Here is an 18,593-nt window from a genome sequence, read left to right as displayed (position 1 = left end):
TCTTCATGCTTTGTGAAGTGATGCTGCTCACAGTCATCAGCATTTTTTTTCTGTAAGATTTTATAAAGCAGTTTATATGGTTACCATATGTCTAGTAAGTGGGTTAGGTATTCTTTGACTAAAGGATTGTTAAGTAGTTTTCATCTTTGTTATAGCAGAGTCTTAACATTAATTGAATTTTGGTAAGAAATCTCTTAAACTTCCTTCTTAGTGTCCTTTTTTGGGTCATCATCCATGTCACATTCCCTGATTTTGTTTGTACATTAGGACTCTGTTTTCAGCCTTTTTATTTGTTTCTCTATGTTTCCCCTGTGACATTATCTCACAAAGTTTTAATTATCATGACTAAGTTGATTGCTTTTAAGTCTACAATGTTCAGAAGCTGCCCTTGGACCTTTGGAAGTAGATATCCCATTGATATCTGAGACTCATAATTCTCAATTCTCTTCCAAACTTTCTGTTGAGGCACCATCTTTTTATTGAGCTAAGTTCCCAATCTTGGTGACAGCCTCAATTTTCCACTCTTACCAAACACAGATATCCAAAAATTTGCCACATTTTTGTCAACTCTGCCTGCATTCTCCCATTCTTCTTGCCTCTTCTTTCTTCTTTCAAAACTAACTTGACACTTCTGTGAAATCTTTCTCAACATTGCCCCGTTGTTGGCATTTTCTTCCTTTTCAGATCACTTCATATTATACTTACATGTGTACATTGTATTGTATAGAAGGGAATGACAACTTCCTAAATATCATTGTTAGTGCCTGTTTACTTATTTAAAACATGTAAGCATTATGAGGGCAGGGATTGTGTCTTACTAAACTTTATTTCTTAACCAGTTCCTTTCACAGTCCTTTGTATTATGTAGATATTTCATAAGTATTTGTTGTGTTTTTATGTGTTGTATCATTCAATTTCAGGATATCATCACCTCTTGCTTGGACAGTTACAGTAGTATTCTAATTGTTTTCTATGTCTCAAGGTCTATGATTCTTCCAGTCCATAATCCACAGAGCTGCTGGAATCATGGTCCTAAAACGGTTTTCTGAAAATGTCATTTCTCTACTCAGTAAACTCTAAAATTTTTCATAACCTTCTCTTTCCAGATTTAATATACATTATTCTCCTTCACACTCTTTGGCACAATTAAACTAGTCTTTTTGTTCCTAAACAGCACTGTCTTTTTTTGCTGTTCTTTTGCATTGTCCACGCCTGGGCTGCATTGACTCTTTACCTTTACCTTGTAGAATCCCAAGTTTTTTTCAGAGCTCACTCATTTACCATCTTATTCAGGCAGTGGTAAAGATCTTTTTCCAGAGTGCTTTCTATTTTATTTTGTGTGAGATCACTCTCTTTTTTCCCTCCCCCCTCTTTCTCTTCCCCCCCCTCTCTGTCTCTGTCTCTCTCTGTCTCTCTCTCTGTCTCTCTCTCTGTCTCTCTCTCTGTCTCTCTCTCTCTCTCTCTCTCTCTCTCTCTCTCTCTCTCTCTCTCTCTCTCTCCATCCCTCCCTTCTTCCCTCCTGCTATCTTTGTTCCTCCTCTCCTCCCTTTCCCACACACACAGAAACATATGCACTACTAGGATCTTATATTTGGTGTTTTTTAAGGTCATTCTGTTAAATTCCTTCATTTTACATTTTAGAACCTATTAATTAGGACATTCAGGTAATGTCAAGAGTCTGAATTTGAACTGAGGTCTTGTAACTTCATATCCTATTTTACCATGTTGGCTTGCAAATGTTGTCTTCTAAAGTAGAATAAAAGTACCTTGGTGGCAGGAACTGATTAATTTTTGTTTTTGTATCAGAAACACCTGTCATAGTCATTGTTACATAGTAAATACATAATAAATGCTTATTGATTGATTGATGGACTATTTTCATTTTTGTCATCATATATCTATAAATTACCACAGTGATTTCTGCATAGTGAACCCTCAATATTTACTCAAATTAATTGTATTGCTATAATTTTTTTTAAAAACAGTGTGATATCATTTTTTCCACAAGTAATTCTTTGTGGAGTTAGGACAGGTATTTTCTTTTTGTAGAGTAGCTCTTAAATGGGTTGTCTAATTTCTCTTTTGAGATGAAGCTTTTTAGCTTGAAATATTTTATACATTTTTAGATGATCTTTTTGTCCTAAATTCATGAAACTATATATAATAATTTCCAAATGTTTTCTTGATTTCTTTTGTCCTTGTTCTGATATCTCAATTTTAATTTTGTTGAATGAGTTCTTTAGGGAAAGTAATAAACTTTTAAAATTTAAACATTTAAATAGCAAGAGGTTAAAGTCTTAATTGAAAATTATTGTCTGCTTTAAATAACTAGTCCTTAACATTTTTTTTTTTCTATTGTGACCTTATGGACCATTTCTCACAATAATTTGAAGTCATTAGAAGTTAATTAAATTATATAGTTTTTCTTCTATCCAAATTTACAAACCATCCCTGAAATCTATGTACAGATTCATTAGGGTATCTTGACATTTTAAACAAATTGTTTCAAACACAATGTAGCCAGATATTTTTTGCCCCTCTTTTATTTTCTTAAAATTTGTTAAGTAAAATTTAACACATTTAAGGATTATGTTATATCTTTCTTTACCATGCTATCATTTTTTTTCCCTTATTTGCAAAGACCCTGTGTGGACAGTAATGACCGCACGCTTCCGATTGCCAGCTGGCAGAACTTACAATGTACGAGCATCCGAGCTGGCACGAGACAGACAACATACAGAAGTGGTTTGCAATATCCTTCTCTTGGATAACACAGTACAAGCTTTCAAAGTCAATGTAAGTATCATATGCAAACCTTATTGCTTTTTTTTGTACTAGTATAAATTTTCATGTATATTTAACCTGGTCTAATTGAGGTAAAAGCCAGTCTGAATTTAGGAAAAACATTAATTTTTTAAAAAATATATTTTAGAATTTAAAACAGTATTTTAGGAACAAGGATCAGTCTTAATACCCATATGTTATTGGTGGTATTATGGCTGCATGATACATTTACAGCATTAAAATAATTAAAAATGAACATCTTCACTTCTTAGTGGAAGCATTATTTAGATAAGTTAGTCTAATTTATAGATTAATTTCTCAGAATACAGTGAAGAAATAAAGTGAAACAGGAAATAACTATGATTTGCAAAGAAATACTGAAGTAATAGATGAAAAGAAATGTACAATTACAAAAGAAAATGAGTTGGTCAAGTAGTGATAGAAAAGAGAAGACTCTTGGAAAATCATGTTAATTCACTGGTATTCTCATTCTCAAAGAAACAAAACAAAACAAAAATGCCCTTAGTAGATAATTGGGTGAAGCCTCTGTTATGAGCTTGTGTGAAGAAATGATTAAGAAGCCTGTTAAACAGGCAGGTTTGTATGGGTTACAGTTGGCATCATTGGCCTGAGCATCCACAACGATGAGGTAGTATATTTGAGTATTTTCATTCTCTGGTATGGAGAGTAACTCAAACTAGTCTAAACAAATATGTTGATCCATTGGAGAGCTTTAGAAAACTTTAATGAACAGTTCAGCATTGATTTGGAATTAATCTATCAGTTATAAATCATTCTTCTAAAATGCATTGAAAGTTCTTGAAAACAAATCTCAAAAATATTCTAAGCTTATTGCTATTTTATTAATATGTTAATATGAATGACAGACAGAAAAGCCTAGCCTTTATGTGAATTGTTTATTTGTTAACCAAAATTTTTGAGTGTCTGGTATGTGCATATCTCATCAATAACCCAGGTTCTCTGGTGACAGAAAAAAAATAATAAAAACCCCTTTTATTTTTTTAAACTAGAAAACAACCATTGTAAATCAAAAAAATACTTTATAAACCACAGATTCCTCTGTGTCAGCTTTTCTTATTAATAACTTTGATTTCACACAACTTTCAGAGCACCATTTTAAAAAACTATTCTTGACACTTGAACCTTAAAAACATTTTTTTTTTAGTGTGTAGAAAAATTTCATTGTCAATCCTTTCTTAGAGGTCTGTTATATTATTAGTATCCAGTATTTGCTTTATGCCCCCAAGAAAGCATCGAATCTGAAGTAAAGAATTTGAGATATGTGATTATTTTGATTAAGATATCTCTCAGTGGGGAAAACCAAAATCCAGCCTGAGTTCAACATGAATTTCTGTAGCTCAAAATCATTTTCACACACAAGTATAATATGATGAAACTTTCTTGCCCCTTAGGGTAGAATGTGATAGAGCTAAGATCAAACTTTTTAATTTGGTACAATTAACTTTTTCTTTATTAAGAGTAGGAAAAATAAAAGCAGCTTGGGGCAATGGATAGAGCACCAGCCCTGAGGACCTGAGTTCAAATGTGGCCTCAGACACTTAATACTTCATAGCTGTGTGACTCTGGGCATAACCCCAATTGCCTCAGCCAAAAAAAAAAAAAGAGGTAGAAAAATAATTCATATTATTTAGCATTTTAAGATTTAACAAAGTCATTTTTGTTACCACAAATAATTTTGTATTTCGTGTTGTTTTCTTGTAGTTGCTAATCTATCATCCTGTTCTGTATTGTAACTATTTCACAAGTTTATAGGTATTTTGCTGACAGATGAGAGGTAAGAAAGACTAGATTGATATTGGTGGCTGGGACATTTTTTATAATGAGGACCTTTAAGCATTTCTGTTACCTGTACTGTTGTGAAGAAGATCCCGTTTGTACGAATTTATTAAACACCTCCTTTGTGCCTGGTACTGAGCACTACGGATACAAAGAAAGTCAAATCCCAAATCTCAAGGAGCTCACAGGATAAGGGAAACAACATAGAAAAATTATATCTCTCTCTTTTTTAAAAAGTATTATTTATTTATTAATTTTTAAAATTAATTTTTATAATTATAACATTTTCTTTGACAGTACATATGCATAGGTAATTTTTTTTTTTAACAACATTATCCCTTGTACTCCCTTCTGTTCCGAGTTTTTCCCCTCCTTCCCTCCACTCCCTCCCCTAGATGGCAGGCATTCCCATACATATTAAATATCTTATAATATATCCTAGGTACAATATATATGTGCAGAACCAAATTTTGTTGTTGTTGTTGTTTCAAAGGAAGGATTGTATTCGCAAGGTAAAAATAATCTGGGAAGAGGAACACAACAAAACAAAACAAAAAAACAATGCTCACAGTTTACACTCATTTCCCAGTGTTCCTTTTCTGGATGTAGCTGATTCTGTCCATCATTGATCAATTGGAATTGGATTAGCTCTTCTCTATGTTGAAGATATCCACTTCCATCAGAATACATCCTTATACAGATCATTGTTGAAGTGTATAATGATTCCCTAGTTCTGCTCGTTTTTAAATGTTTCAATGATGGTCCCTTCTTTTCTTTCCTAATTTTTCCCATGGACATTGCTGTTTTTGCCCTCCCAACCTTTCCTCCTTCTCAATTAAAAACAGAAAGAAAAAAAATCCTATTTTAGCAAATCATTATAATCAAGTAAAATAAATTACATGCTGACAATGTCCAGAAATATTTGTCATTTTCCTTTCCATGAGTCTATGACTTCTCTGTAATGGATAACATGTTTCATTATAGGTTCTCTAGAGTCTTGGCCAGTCATTGCTTTTATCAAAGTCCTTAAATTTTTCTTTAAAATATTTTGACTTTATAACCCATTCTCTTGATTTTTCTCATTTCACTAATCAAATCTTGAATCCCAAGATTTCTCTGAAATTGGTTTTTTCATTATTTCTGTTGGCAGAGTAGTCATTCCATTCCGTTCCATTCATGTACTTCAACTTATTCAGACACCTCCCAATTAGGGGCCACCCTATTAATTTCCCAGTTCTTTTTTCCCCATTTAATCCATGCTTCATTTAGAATCAAGAAGGTTCTCTTTGGACATTTACTCTCTAGTGGTATCTTACCTTAATGCTTCCCTTCCCATACCTACAAGTGAGAGTTGAATCACTTTTGAGTTTCTTTCTTCAACTATTTTTTTGATACTATTTTTGCTGATCTTCATTCTTTTCAATAATACAAATAATAATATTCAGTATTTATTATATAATACATTAGGATTTTCAAAGCACTTTACAAATATCCTCTCATTTTATTTTTCAGATAACTTTTGGAGGTAGATGCTATTAATTATTCCCATGTTACAATGATACTGAGGCAAAAAAAAAAAAAAGATTGAATGGCATGAATCTGAGATACTTTTTTTAGGGGAGGGGATGCTCTATTTATTTATTTATTTTGTTATGGCTTTTTATTTACAAGATATATGCATGGGTAATTTTCAGCACTGACAATTGCAAAACCTTTTGTTCCAATTTTTTCCCTTCTTCCCCCCACCCCTTCACAGATTAATTGTACATTATTTCAAAATCTGATTCTTCTTGTGCAGCAAAATAGCTATATGGACACAGATACATATATTGTATTTAACATATACTTTAACATATTTAACATATATTGATCTGCCATCTGGGGGAAGGGGTGGGGGGAAGAAGGGAAAAATTGGAACAAAAGGTTTTGCAATTGTCAGTGCTGAAAATTACCCATGCATATATCTTGTAAATAAAAAGCCATAACAAAATAAATAAATAAATAGAGCATCTCCCCCCCAAAAAAAGTATCTCAGATTCATGCCATTCAATCTTTTTTTTTTTTCATCTGCCTCAGTATCATTGTAACATGGGAATAATTAATAGCATCTACCTCCAAAAGTTATCTGAAAAATAAAATGAGAGGATATTTGTAAAGTGCTTTGAAAATCCTAATGTATTATATAATAAATACTGAATATTATTATTTGTATTATTGAAAAGAATGAAGATCAGCAAAAATAGTATCAAAAAAATAGTTGAAGAAAGAAACTCAAAAGTGATTCAACTCTCACTTGTAGGTATGGGAAGGGAAGCATTAAGGTAAGATACCACTAGAGAGTAAATAGAGGGATTGGGAATTCTATGTAGTGGTTCATACTCATTTCCCAGAGTTCTTTTATTAGGTAGCTGGTTCTATTCATTACTGCTCTATTGGAACTGATTTGGTTCATCTCATTGTTGAAGAGGGCCATGTCCATCAGAATTGATCTTCATATAGTATTCTTGTTGAAGTATATAATGGTCTTTTGGTCCTGCTCATTTCCCTCAGCATTAGTTCATGTAAATCTCTCCAGGCCTTTCTGAAATCATCCTGCTGGTCATTTCTTACAGAACAATAATATTCCATAACATTAATATACCACGATTTATTTAGCCATTCTCCAATTGAGGGGCATCCACTCAGTTTCCAGTTTCTGGCCACTACAAAGAGGGCTGCCACAAACATTCTTGCACATCCAGGTCCCTTTCCCTTCTTTAAAATCTCTTTGGGATATAAGCCCAGTAGTAACACTGCTGGATCAAGGGTATGCACAGTTTGATAACTTTTTGAGCACAGTTCCAAATTGCTCTCCAGAATGGCTGGATACATTCACAATTCCACCAACAATGTATCAGTATCCCAGTTTTCCCACATCTCCTCCAAAATTCCTCATTATCTTTCCCTGTCATTTTAGCCAATCTGAGAGGTGTGTAGTGGTATCTCAGAGTTGTCTTAATTTGCATTTCTCTGATTAATAATGACTTGGAGTATCTTTTCATATGGCTAGAAATAGTTTCAATTTCTTCATCTGAGAATTGTCTGTTCATACCCTTGACCATTTATCAATTGGAAAATGGCTTGATTTCTTATAAATTAGAGTCAATTCTCTATATATTTTGGAAAAGAGGCCTTTATCAGAACTTTTGATTGTAAAAATGTTTTCCCAGTTTATTGCTTTCCTTCTAATGAGATACTTATTTTGATAAGAGATTTGAACTCAATCCTTCTGATTCTAGATACAAAGACTCATGTATTTTATACTCCCTCCAATATTGTAGATGCCAACCCCTACATGCCTGTCTATTCCTTGCAACTCCATGTCTTCCCAAAATCTTGTAAAGAGGGCACATCTAATTGCACTGTAGCCCTTTCTTGTTTTATAATTTTTTATTGAAGCAAAATGTTGTAACATTTATCCAAATTAGTATTCATAAGGCTAATCTTTTATGAAAGATTTAGAATTTAAATATACAAGCAATTATTTGCAAGAATTGTACATATAGCTAAATTGGCTGAGCTTTCTTTTATTTAAATTTAAACAGAATTTAACTTTTATACTGGGATTACATAACAAAAATGTCAAAACAAGCAAGACATAATTTAAGTGACCTCATTCTGGGTTCTAGTAGTCCAGTAAAATATTCCTGTAACAAATACCACAGCAGAAGAAAACAAAGTAAACTCTGACTAGAAATCTTGTTTGTTTTCCAAGTGCCCAGCAGGTTTATAGTTTATATTGCCTACCAACCAATTACAAAATAATATTGATGTCATGATACGGATTAAATAAATATTTGTTGGATCTAACTTTTATTATGTATCATTTATAAATTCTTTTAGGAGAAAGCTTTCAAAGTATGCTGTAATTTAAACAAAAATATTGTATATAATAGGTAAAGATTTAGAGAACTGGCCTCAATGTAATTAAGGGCCTTATTTTTATTAAAGCATGAAAGAGAAGCCTATTTTTATTATAAGATATTTACTTATTTATTATTGAGCATTCCTAAAAATATGAAGTACTGTTTTAAAATTAGTTGGTGATCGATCCATTTTCAGTGTTAGTCTTCCTTCTGATGTGCACCTCAATAGAGCTTAGATAGGATTGTTGGCACATTTTAGATAGACTATAATTTGGTAAGAAAATTGTATAGAGTAATCAGAAGAATCACATCTGTGCACTTTTTGTTGTTAAGTTGTGTCTAACTCTTCATGGCTCTTAAGATCTTAATAGTTTAATATATACTATTTGATTGGCATTGAATTAGATAAAAATTCTTGCACTCCCCTAAACAGAAATGGCAGTGATCTATCAAAGACAATTATTTAGGGATACAGGGGAGGAAAAAGTCAGAGGAACCTTATAAAGTTTCCAAATAGAAATTATTATTTGACATTTAAAAGATACAAAATACAATCTGTATAAGTTGTTTGTTATTCATTGTAAAGAATTAAGGGACTTAATGAGAATTTGGATTTGGAAATATGTTTATGAGCCTTTGCTTTGTAGTACTTGGCATTTAGGTTGATTGTGTAGAAGATAGTTTTCTCATTCTAATATTTCTGGTTTATTCATTTTGAATAAATTATCACCAAAATTATTTGCTATTTTAGTGAATTAGTTCCTTTTTGTCTGTTTTATGAATTATGAGTATGGAGTTTAATGGTGGTTTTGTTTTCTTAAAGTCTTAATGTAACTCTAGGTTACATATACCTATATCTAAGCACTTAAAAGTGTTTTTTTTTATTTTAATTTTTTTTGGGGTGGTAGTGAAGTAATTGGAGTTAAGTGATTTGCCCAGAGTCACATAACTATGAAGTGTTTGAATCTTGAGGCTGGATTTGAACTCAGGTCTTCCAGTGCTTCATCTACTGTGCCATTTAGCTGCCCCTTATTTTAAGTTTTTTATTTAACATTCATTTTTGAATTTTCAGTTCCAAATTCTCTCTATCCCTCCCCCTAACCCTTTCCTCACCCAAAGAGAAGTCAAAGCAACATAATATCAATTTTACATATGAAGACATACAAAATGTATGTTCTTGTCCCCTCAGAAAGCAGGTTAAAAAAAGTGGAAAGAAGTGCCTCAGTTTGCACTCAGATTTCATCATCTTTGAGATGGATAGCATTTTTCATCATGAGTTCTTTGGAATTGTCATACAATCTGGTGTTGATAGAGAACCTAAAATCTTTCACAGTTGATCATTATATAAATATTTTTATTATACATAATTTCTCCTGGTTATACTTACTTTACTTCATATTTATGTATATCATACTTTACTTTATATCATCAACTCTTTCCATGTTTTTCAGAAACCATCACATTTTCATTTTTTATATCCCAGTAATATTCTATCACAATCACATACCACAACTTGTTTAGCCATTTGCCAAATGATGAACATATCCTTAATTTCCATTTCTTTATCTCCAGAAAAAGAGCTGCTATAAATATTTTTGTACTTATATATCCTTTTTCCTTGATCTTTTTGGAGTATAGACCTACTAGTAGTATTACTATGCAAAGGACATATAAACATTTTGATACCCCTTTGGACATAATTCCATATTGATTTACTGAATGGTTCAAAACTTCACTAGCACTACATTAATGTATTTATTTACCTATATCTCCTCTATCTAGCATTTGTCATTCCTTTTTTGTCAGGTTACCAGTTTGATAGGTGTAAAGTAGCACCTCAAAATTCTTTTAACTTGTGTATCTCAAGTGATTTAGAGCATTTTTTCATGTGACTATTGATAGCTTTGATACTTTTTTCTGAAATATCAAAACCACATTTGTGTTGTACAGAGAATTTAGTAAGAGACTGTCTTTGGTTTTTCAAATAGTTTACATAGTACTGAAATCACTTGTTCTTTCAGTGTTTGCTAGAATTCACTTATGAATCAGTCTGGTCTAGGGATTTTTCTTAAGGAGCTCATTTATGGCTTCTTCAATTTCTTTTTCTAAGATGGTTATTTAAGTATTCCATTTCCTTTTATGTTTATCTGATCAATTCATATTTTTGTAACTGTCCATCCATAATTCACTTAGATTGTCTATTATATTGACATATAATTGAGGAAAATCTCCCTTTAAAATTCCTTTAATTTTATTTTTCATTGGTCCTAATTTTCATATTTTGGTTTTCTTCTTTATTTTTAAAAATCATATTCATCAATTGTTTATATTTTTTATTTGTTTTTTTAATAAAAATTACCCTTCTAGTTTTATTCCTTATTTCACTAATTTTTTTACTTTTATTTATTTTTTCATCTCCTTTGATTTTTCAGGTTTTTTGTATGTGTTTCAGTGGGAATTTTTTCTTTGTTCTTTTTCTAGTTTTTTTATTTGCACGCCCAATTCATTGATCTTCTATTTTTCTTTTATTGATATAAATTTATATTTAGATATACAAATTTTACCTTAAGTACTGCTTTTGCTGCATGCCCAAATTTTGTTGTTGAATTATTATTGTAGTTAATGAAATTATTTATTATATTTTTTATTTGTTCTTTGACTTGTTCATTCTTTAGGATTAGATTATTTACTTTCCAACTTATTTTTAATCTATGCTTCCTAGGCCCTTTATTGAATACAATTTTTATTGCATTATTGTTTTAAAAGGGTGCATTTCTGCTTTTGTTTGTGAGGTTTTTAATGTCCAAATACATAATTACTCTTTTTGAAAGTGCTTTGTGCAGGTAAGAAAAAGGTATACTCTTTTCTATTTCTGTTTAGTTTTCTCCAGAGGCCTGTTATATCTAAGTTTTCTAAAAATATATTTATTTCCTTAACTTTTCTTACTTATTGTATGGTTAGACTCTTAAGAGGTATAAATTGAGGTTACCTTACCAATAAAATGTAACTATCTATGTCTTCCTGTAACGCATTTAACTTTTCCTTTAAGGATTTGGATATTAAGACATTTGGTATTTATATTTAGTATTAATATTGGCTCATTGTTTATGTTATCTTTTAGCAAAATGTTTCTTTGCTTAACTTTTTTAAATTAGGGCTGGCTTTTCTTTTATTTTGAGATCATGATTGCTACCCTTGCCTCTTTTACTAGGCTGGAGAATAATAAATCTGTTCTACTCCTTTATTTCAGTTGTTTATTGTCTCTTTGTTTTAAGTATATTTCTTGTAAATGATGGATTCTGGTTTCTAATCCAGTCTACTATCTGCTTCTATTTAATGGATGAATTTATTCCCTTCACAGTCACAGTTATTATTTCCAACTATGTATTTTTCTCCATACTATTTTTTTTCTTCTGTTTATCCTTTTCCTCTTCAAAAGTTTGTTTGTTTTGCTTGTGGCCACTTCTTCCTTTAATTTACCTTCCTTCTGAAAGAGGGTAAAATTTTTGGTTTTTTTCCTGTTTCTTAATTAGAAAGATTACACAACTAACTGTGCATAAATATAAATATATATTATAAATGCATATATTTTTTCTCCTTTTTGAACCAGCTAAGTTCTGAGAATGAGATTCAAGCATTGTCTATACCCTTCTCCCATTTTACTCTCCAATGTTAAAACTCCTTCTTATGCCTTTTTTTTATGTGAAATGATTTTCTCCATCCCTCTTCTTCCTCCTTCTCCCAATGTGTCCCTTTCTTAACTGAATTTTTATTATTATTATTTTTTGAGATCAATCCAACATAATGAACTCGCACCTGTGCCTTCTGTCTTATGAAGAATTCTTCTAACTGCCCTAATAAAGATAAAACTTCTTAGGAATTACATGGTATATACCATTTAGGAATATAAGCAGTTTCCCCTTAATGTTTGTTTATGCTTCTTGAGTCTTGTGTATGAATGTTATATTATCTATTTAACTTTGTTCCTTTTATCAGAAATGCTTGGAAATTTTCCATTTCACTAAATGACCATTCCCTTCCATCTCCCGTCTCCCCCCCCCAAAAAAAAAACCATTAAGTTCAGTTTTGCTGGCTAGGTTATTCTTGGTTGTAATCCTAGGTCCTTTGCCATCCACAATACTATTATTACAAGTCCTCTGTTCCTTTTTTGTGGCTGTTGCTAAATCTTGTATTAACTTGATAGTGCTTCTGTGTTATATGAATAGTTTACTTATAGTATTTTTTTCTTGATCTAGGTTCCCTAGAATTTGGCTATAATATTCCTGAAAATTTTTATTTGGGGGTTTCTTTCAGTAGGTAATTGGTAGGTTCTTTCAATTTCTATTTTGCTCTCTGTTTCTAAGATATTGAAGCAATTTTATAATTTCTTTAAATGTGTCTAGGCACTTTTTTAAAAAATGTGGCATTTGTGTAGTTTAATATTTCTGAAATTATCTCTTTTTGATCTGTTTTCCATATCAGTTATTTTTCTTTTTTTTTCTTTTTTTTTGCATAAGATGCTACACATTCCTCCCCCCGTTCTTTTGACTTTGTTATTTTCTTGATGTGTCCTGGAGTCATTAACTTCTACTTGACCAATTCTAATTTTTGAGGGATTGTTATCTTCAGTGAACTTTTTTTACTTTTTCCATTTGGCTAATTCTACTTTTTAAGAAATTATTAATTTTTTTTGTATCTCTTGATTTTTGAAATCTTTTTTTTTCTTTTTTCTTTTTCTTTAGCTCTTCTAGGAATTCTTGTTGGTTCTGAGTCCAATATGCAATTCTTTCCTCTCCAACTCCTGCTTTGAGACTTTGCTTATTGTTGTCTTCTGAATTTGTCTTGAGCTTCTCTGTTGCCATATGGATTTTTATGATCAAGTTCAAGGTTTTTTTTGCTCATTTTTCCAGTCTCTTTCTTGACTTTGAATTGTGTGTTAGAGTTCTGCTATTCTAAGGGAGGTGGGATATACTTTCATGCATCCGTCTTTTTTTGCCTTGCTATTTTCAAAACTAATTCTGGAAAACTTTTTTTTACTGCTTCCAGATGCTGTGTTATGGGGAACAGTGTGATTACTGCTCTCCTGGTCTGTGCTATAGTCCTTAACCAGCTTTTTCCCCTTGAAACTTCCAAGTCCTAATAATGATCCCCTTTTGGAATTATCACTAAGGCCCTTGTGACTACAGGTGTTTCTCTGTGCCCTGAAACTGGTATCTAGTTCTAGGTAACGGACAGTAGGGCAGTGAAGTTGCCAGACATTACCCAGACTCACACCCAAGTTCCAGTACAGGGAGGTTATCTTGTTGTCTTTGAGTGGTAAGAGCTTTAGACATTACTGTAACGTCACTTTTCTTGTCTTCCAGGCCTGCAGCCAATGTTAGTATTGTCACTACACTGCACTTTTAGCCAGCCCTTATTCAGCTATCACAAAGTTTTGACTGTCTAAGTTGTCTTGGGCTGGGAAAATATCGTATGCCAATTTTTGGGTATGCTGCTCCAAAATTCTATTGACACTTATTTTTAAGTTCTTTGGATATTAAGTGAAATGTATAAAATACTCCATCATCTTGGTTCCCATATGAAGTTATATCTTTTTGAAAGAAATTTCAGAAACTTTATAGAGTTGTTTAATTTGCTCAGAATTGACAGTTCATCTGAATCTGTAAGCATCTTGTTTTGCTAAACTAATCAGTTGTATATTACATATAGCTCCTTAAAAAAAAAAAAGTTCACATTCTGAATGTAGATATTTCTGTTGCTATCACCCAAGAGTGTAGTTTATTTGTATTTTTTTCACCAAAATAAACCTAGTTACAGTAATATGAAGCAGAAAAAATATTAAACAATATAAAAGTTTTTTTGAGGCATTTGGGGATAAGTGGTTTTTCTAGGTCACATAGCTAGTAAGTTTTGAGGCTGGATTTGTACTCAGGTCTTGCTGAGTACAGGGCCAGTGCTCTTTCCACTGTGCTACCCAACTACCTTCAGTATAAATATTTCTTGACAGATCTTTAATTGGCAAGATTCCTTAATAGATAAATCCATTTGGTAGTCTAGCTATTTTAGAATTATGCCATATTTACTAGAATTGGGCTTCATTGCTAATTTAGTATATAAATAATTGTAATGTCAATTGCCTTTGATTAGCTTTGTGATTTAATATTGATGTGAAATTATATAATGGTTGCCATTTAAAACATTTTAGTTTTACTATTTGATGTATTGATATATGTTTTACTTCTCTTTTTGAAGTAAAAATCAGAAATCTCCTTGAAAAAGAGATGTTTAATTTTATATTTTTAAGTAATAAATTAAAATACTATAAGCTTTCTGCTGATATGTATATTTGTCTTTAATGTATTATAAAACAACTGTAAGTTTAGAAAAAATCATAGAGTAAGAACTTCAAGGGATTGTCAGGAGCTATTTGATCAGCAACCCCCCTTGTTTGACAGATGAAGAAACTGAGACAGGGAGGTTAAGTGGTTTGTCTAAAGTAAAACTTAGTAGGATTTAATCCAGGCTTTCTCACTATAGCCAGTCTTCTTTCTACTGTATCTTGTTATCTAACTCAGAAGAGTGTTTCCTCTTTACTTCACCCTCCATTCCCCAAATATAATGAATATTAAGCTAATTAATTTTTATCCTTTCCTGATAATTAATAGCCTGTAATATCATTATAATTAGCAGCAGTGGAGTAACAGAAGATGATAATCTGATTTTAATTTTATTGATTTTATTTTTGTTCTGAAAATGTAAATTCCTCTTGTCATAGATATTCATATTTGAGTTATCTAGAAATACATTACAAATGTCCTTTAGATAATTTGTTGCTCACAGAGGAGACCCAGCTTTTTAGATCAGAGGTTAAATTGGAAACAGAAGCAGTCTATCCATAACTTCCAGAAAGAAACCCCAAAATGAAAATGTTCACGAATATCCAAGCCAAAATTCAAAACTTCAGGATTAAAGAAAAAAAGTGTTCCAGGTAGCCAAAGGGAAGTCAAGTATCAAGAATTACGAGAAGATTCACACAAACTTAGCAGTTGCATTGTTAAAGAAAGGAGAACTTGAGATCCAGTGTTACAAAATGGAAGAGATAAGTTACATCCAAAAAAATAATTTATCTGGCCACCCTAAAAATAAACTTAGAAGGGAAAAGAAGAAATTTGTAATTAATGAAGAACTCCTGTTGAAAAGGCCAGAACAAAGAACTTATTTTGTAATGTAAACACAGCTACTGAGAAAAACATGGATAATTAATTTGTTTAATTGAACATGAATTTTTGGGGGTGAATTGTTAATATGGGGATAAGAGACACATGTCTTCCCATAACATTAGTATATCTTTGAGGGTCATTGAGAAAAATAAAAGTGACACAAAGGACTGTGGATCTTATTCTGCTTTAATGGTCTTAGAAGAAGACAAAGATGAGAAGAATGGGTTATATAGGGAAAGGGAATAGAAGAAACAAATTTGGCACAATAGAAGTGTATATAGATGAAATTGAGGCAGATAACCCAGTATGGATGTCTGGTGAAAACAGTTTAGCATTTGAATAGAGAATGGATTGGAGCATCCGCCAATTAAGGAGGCTATGTGAGTGAGCGGAAAGAAACGGACAAATATGAGATATATTTTAGAGAAAAAAAATTATAAGATTTGGTTACTGATTGGATATGTGGGGTGAAGAAGAATGAGGGATTGAAGATGACACTATGGTTGTGAACCTGTAGTTCCTGAAAATATTAGAGAAGTTTGAAAGAGAGATGTATTTATGGGAGAATATGAGTTTTTTTGTGACATGCTGGGTTTTAGATAGCCATTGGTCATCCACATTGATTTTCACATCAATTCACAATGACCACTTATGGTCATTAATCTAGTTTAAGTTATCATTTGTCATCTGAACTTCCTCTGCACTCTTAGCTTTGTTTCTAACCCCCATACTTCAATGTTCCAATACTTAATCCCCATAGCTGCCAAAACCCTTATGGCGTAGGTTTTACCTTGATATATTCTTGCTTAATAATTTTCTCCTCTTTCCTATTGTTTCTAAGATAAGATTCCTCAGCCTAGCTTGTAAAGTCTTCTGCATTCTTATCTTTAACTTAGCTTTTTAGCCTTATTTCATATTACTCACCTGCTTGCATTTTATGCCTTATCCAAATTGTCTAACTTTTCACTGAATTTGACATTATCATAGCTTTATTATAAGCCCAGATTCTTAAACTGTGGTATGTGACCCCATATGGGGGTCCCATAACTGAATGTGAAGGTTGCCAAATTATTACATAGTATCAGTAAATGTTTGGCTCTTATATCTATTTTTATATCCATGTACCAGAGTCACAGAAAAATTACTCAGGAGAAAAGGAGTCATTTGAGGAATTTTTGTTTATTTATTGTTATAGCTTTTTATTTACAAGATATATGCATGGGTAATTTTACAGCACTGACAATTGCCAAACCTTTTGGTCCAATTTTTCCCTTCCTTTCCCCTTTTCCCCCTCCCCTAGATGGCAGGTTGACCAATACATGTTGCATATGTTAAAGTATAAATTAAATACAATATATGTATACATGTCCAAACAGTTATTTTGCTGTACAAAAAGAATCAGACTATGAAATAGTGTACAATTAGCCTGTGAAGGAAATAAAAAATGCAGGGGGACAAAAATAAGGGTATTGGGAATTATATGTAGTGTTTCATAGTCATCTCCCAGAGTTCTTTCGCTGGGCGTAACTGGTTCAGTTCATTACTGCTCTATTGGAACTGATTTGGTTCATCTCATTGTTGAAGATGGCCATGTCCATCAGAATTGATCATCATATAGTACTGTTGTTGAAGTATATAGTGATCTCCTGGTCCTGCTCATTTCACTCAACATCAGTTCATGTAAGTCTCTCCAGGTCTTTCTGAAATCATCCTGTTGGTCATTTCTTACAGAACAGTAATATTCCATAATATTTATATGCCACAATTTATTCAGCCATTCTCCAATTAATGGGCATCCACTCAGTTTCCAGTTGCTGGCCACTACAAAGAGGGCTGCCACAAACATTCTTGCACATATATGTACCTTTCCCTTTTTTAAGATCTCTTTGGGATATGAGCCCAGTAGTAACACTGCTCGGTCAAAGGATATGTAAAGTCTTATTGAAAGTTCTACTCTTCTCATCCCATTTGAGTTCTCTATTCCTCCTTATATTGATTTATCTGTGTCCATTTTACTTACCAAATTAATATCCAATAGAGTGAAACTTCTTCAAAGCAATTTCTACTTTTCCCCTTTATATTCTAATATGGTAACATACATGTACACGGCTCAACAATAAACCCAGTTTTACTGCCGAGATATCTTAAGATACTTTTCAACTGCAAAACTTAATGATATGCTGAATACTGCTACTTGATTCATTGAAGAGACAATTTATTTTACGTTATTTTTTTAATTTAATTTTTTAATTTAATTTAATTTTGGTATTTTTTTAAATTTTATTTTAAATTGGTAATGACTTCAAATGTGTATAAACACAAGTGAGCAGATAGGAAGAACTCATAGTATTCTTTTCAATTATATTGTATTTCTGCATTTAAGTTGAAAAAGCCACTACATTTTTAAACTGAAGTAACTTGCTAATCTATTTTAGTGATGCTAACATTCACAAACAAAGATAGTTTATTTAAAATTGTTTCTAGTGTTCCATAAACAAAGTTCCTTATCGCTGTGGGAACTGAGCTTTAAAAAAAATAATAATCCTATTTTATACTTTTTGTACCCTTTTGTAAAGGAAAAAGTCCTCATATAATGTCATTTCCTGATTTTCTTTTAAAAAATTTAATAATTTAATTTCCCCCAATTACATGTAAAATCAATTCTTAACCTTTTTTTTTTTTTTTAATTTTGAGTTCCATGTTCTTTATTGTTTTCCCTCTTCTATTTTTTTGAGAAGGCAAGCGATTTGATATGTTATACATATGGAGTCATACAAAACATATTTCCCTGTTGATAACATTGGGAAAGAAAACACAAGCCAAATGAACAAACTTGGTGTAATTTTTTTTCACAGTTATTATTACT

The 18,593-nt window shown here is 31.8% G+C and overlaps 1 protein-coding gene across 10 annotated transcripts in view; it reads left to right on the top strand.

The window, feature by feature from the left end:
* PTPN4 (protein tyrosine phosphatase non-receptor type 4) overlaps positions 1-18,593 on the top strand; it is a 200,699-nt gene that overhangs the window by 48,462 nt on the left and 133,644 nt on the right. For all 10 annotated transcript variants that reach the window (XM_074301815.1, XM_074301810.1, XM_074301808.1 and 7 more), the window contains exon 2: positions 2,642-2,796. In XM_074301815.1, the coding sequence (XP_074157916.1) occupies positions 2,659-2,796 (138 nt within the window). In that variant the 5' untranslated portion in view covers positions 2,642-2,658. The remainder of the gene's footprint in view (positions 1-2,641; positions 2,797-18,593) is intronic.

This window comes from Sminthopsis crassicaudata, chromosome 3 (genome assembly GCF_048593235.1).
Source record: "Sminthopsis crassicaudata isolate SCR6 chromosome 3, ASM4859323v1, whole genome shotgun sequence".
NCBI lineage: Eukaryota > Metazoa > Chordata > Mammalia > Dasyuromorphia > Dasyuridae > Sminthopsis > Sminthopsis crassicaudata.
The sequence above is the reverse complement of the archived record's forward strand: the minus strand, read 5'-3'. Positions and strand labels throughout refer to the sequence as shown.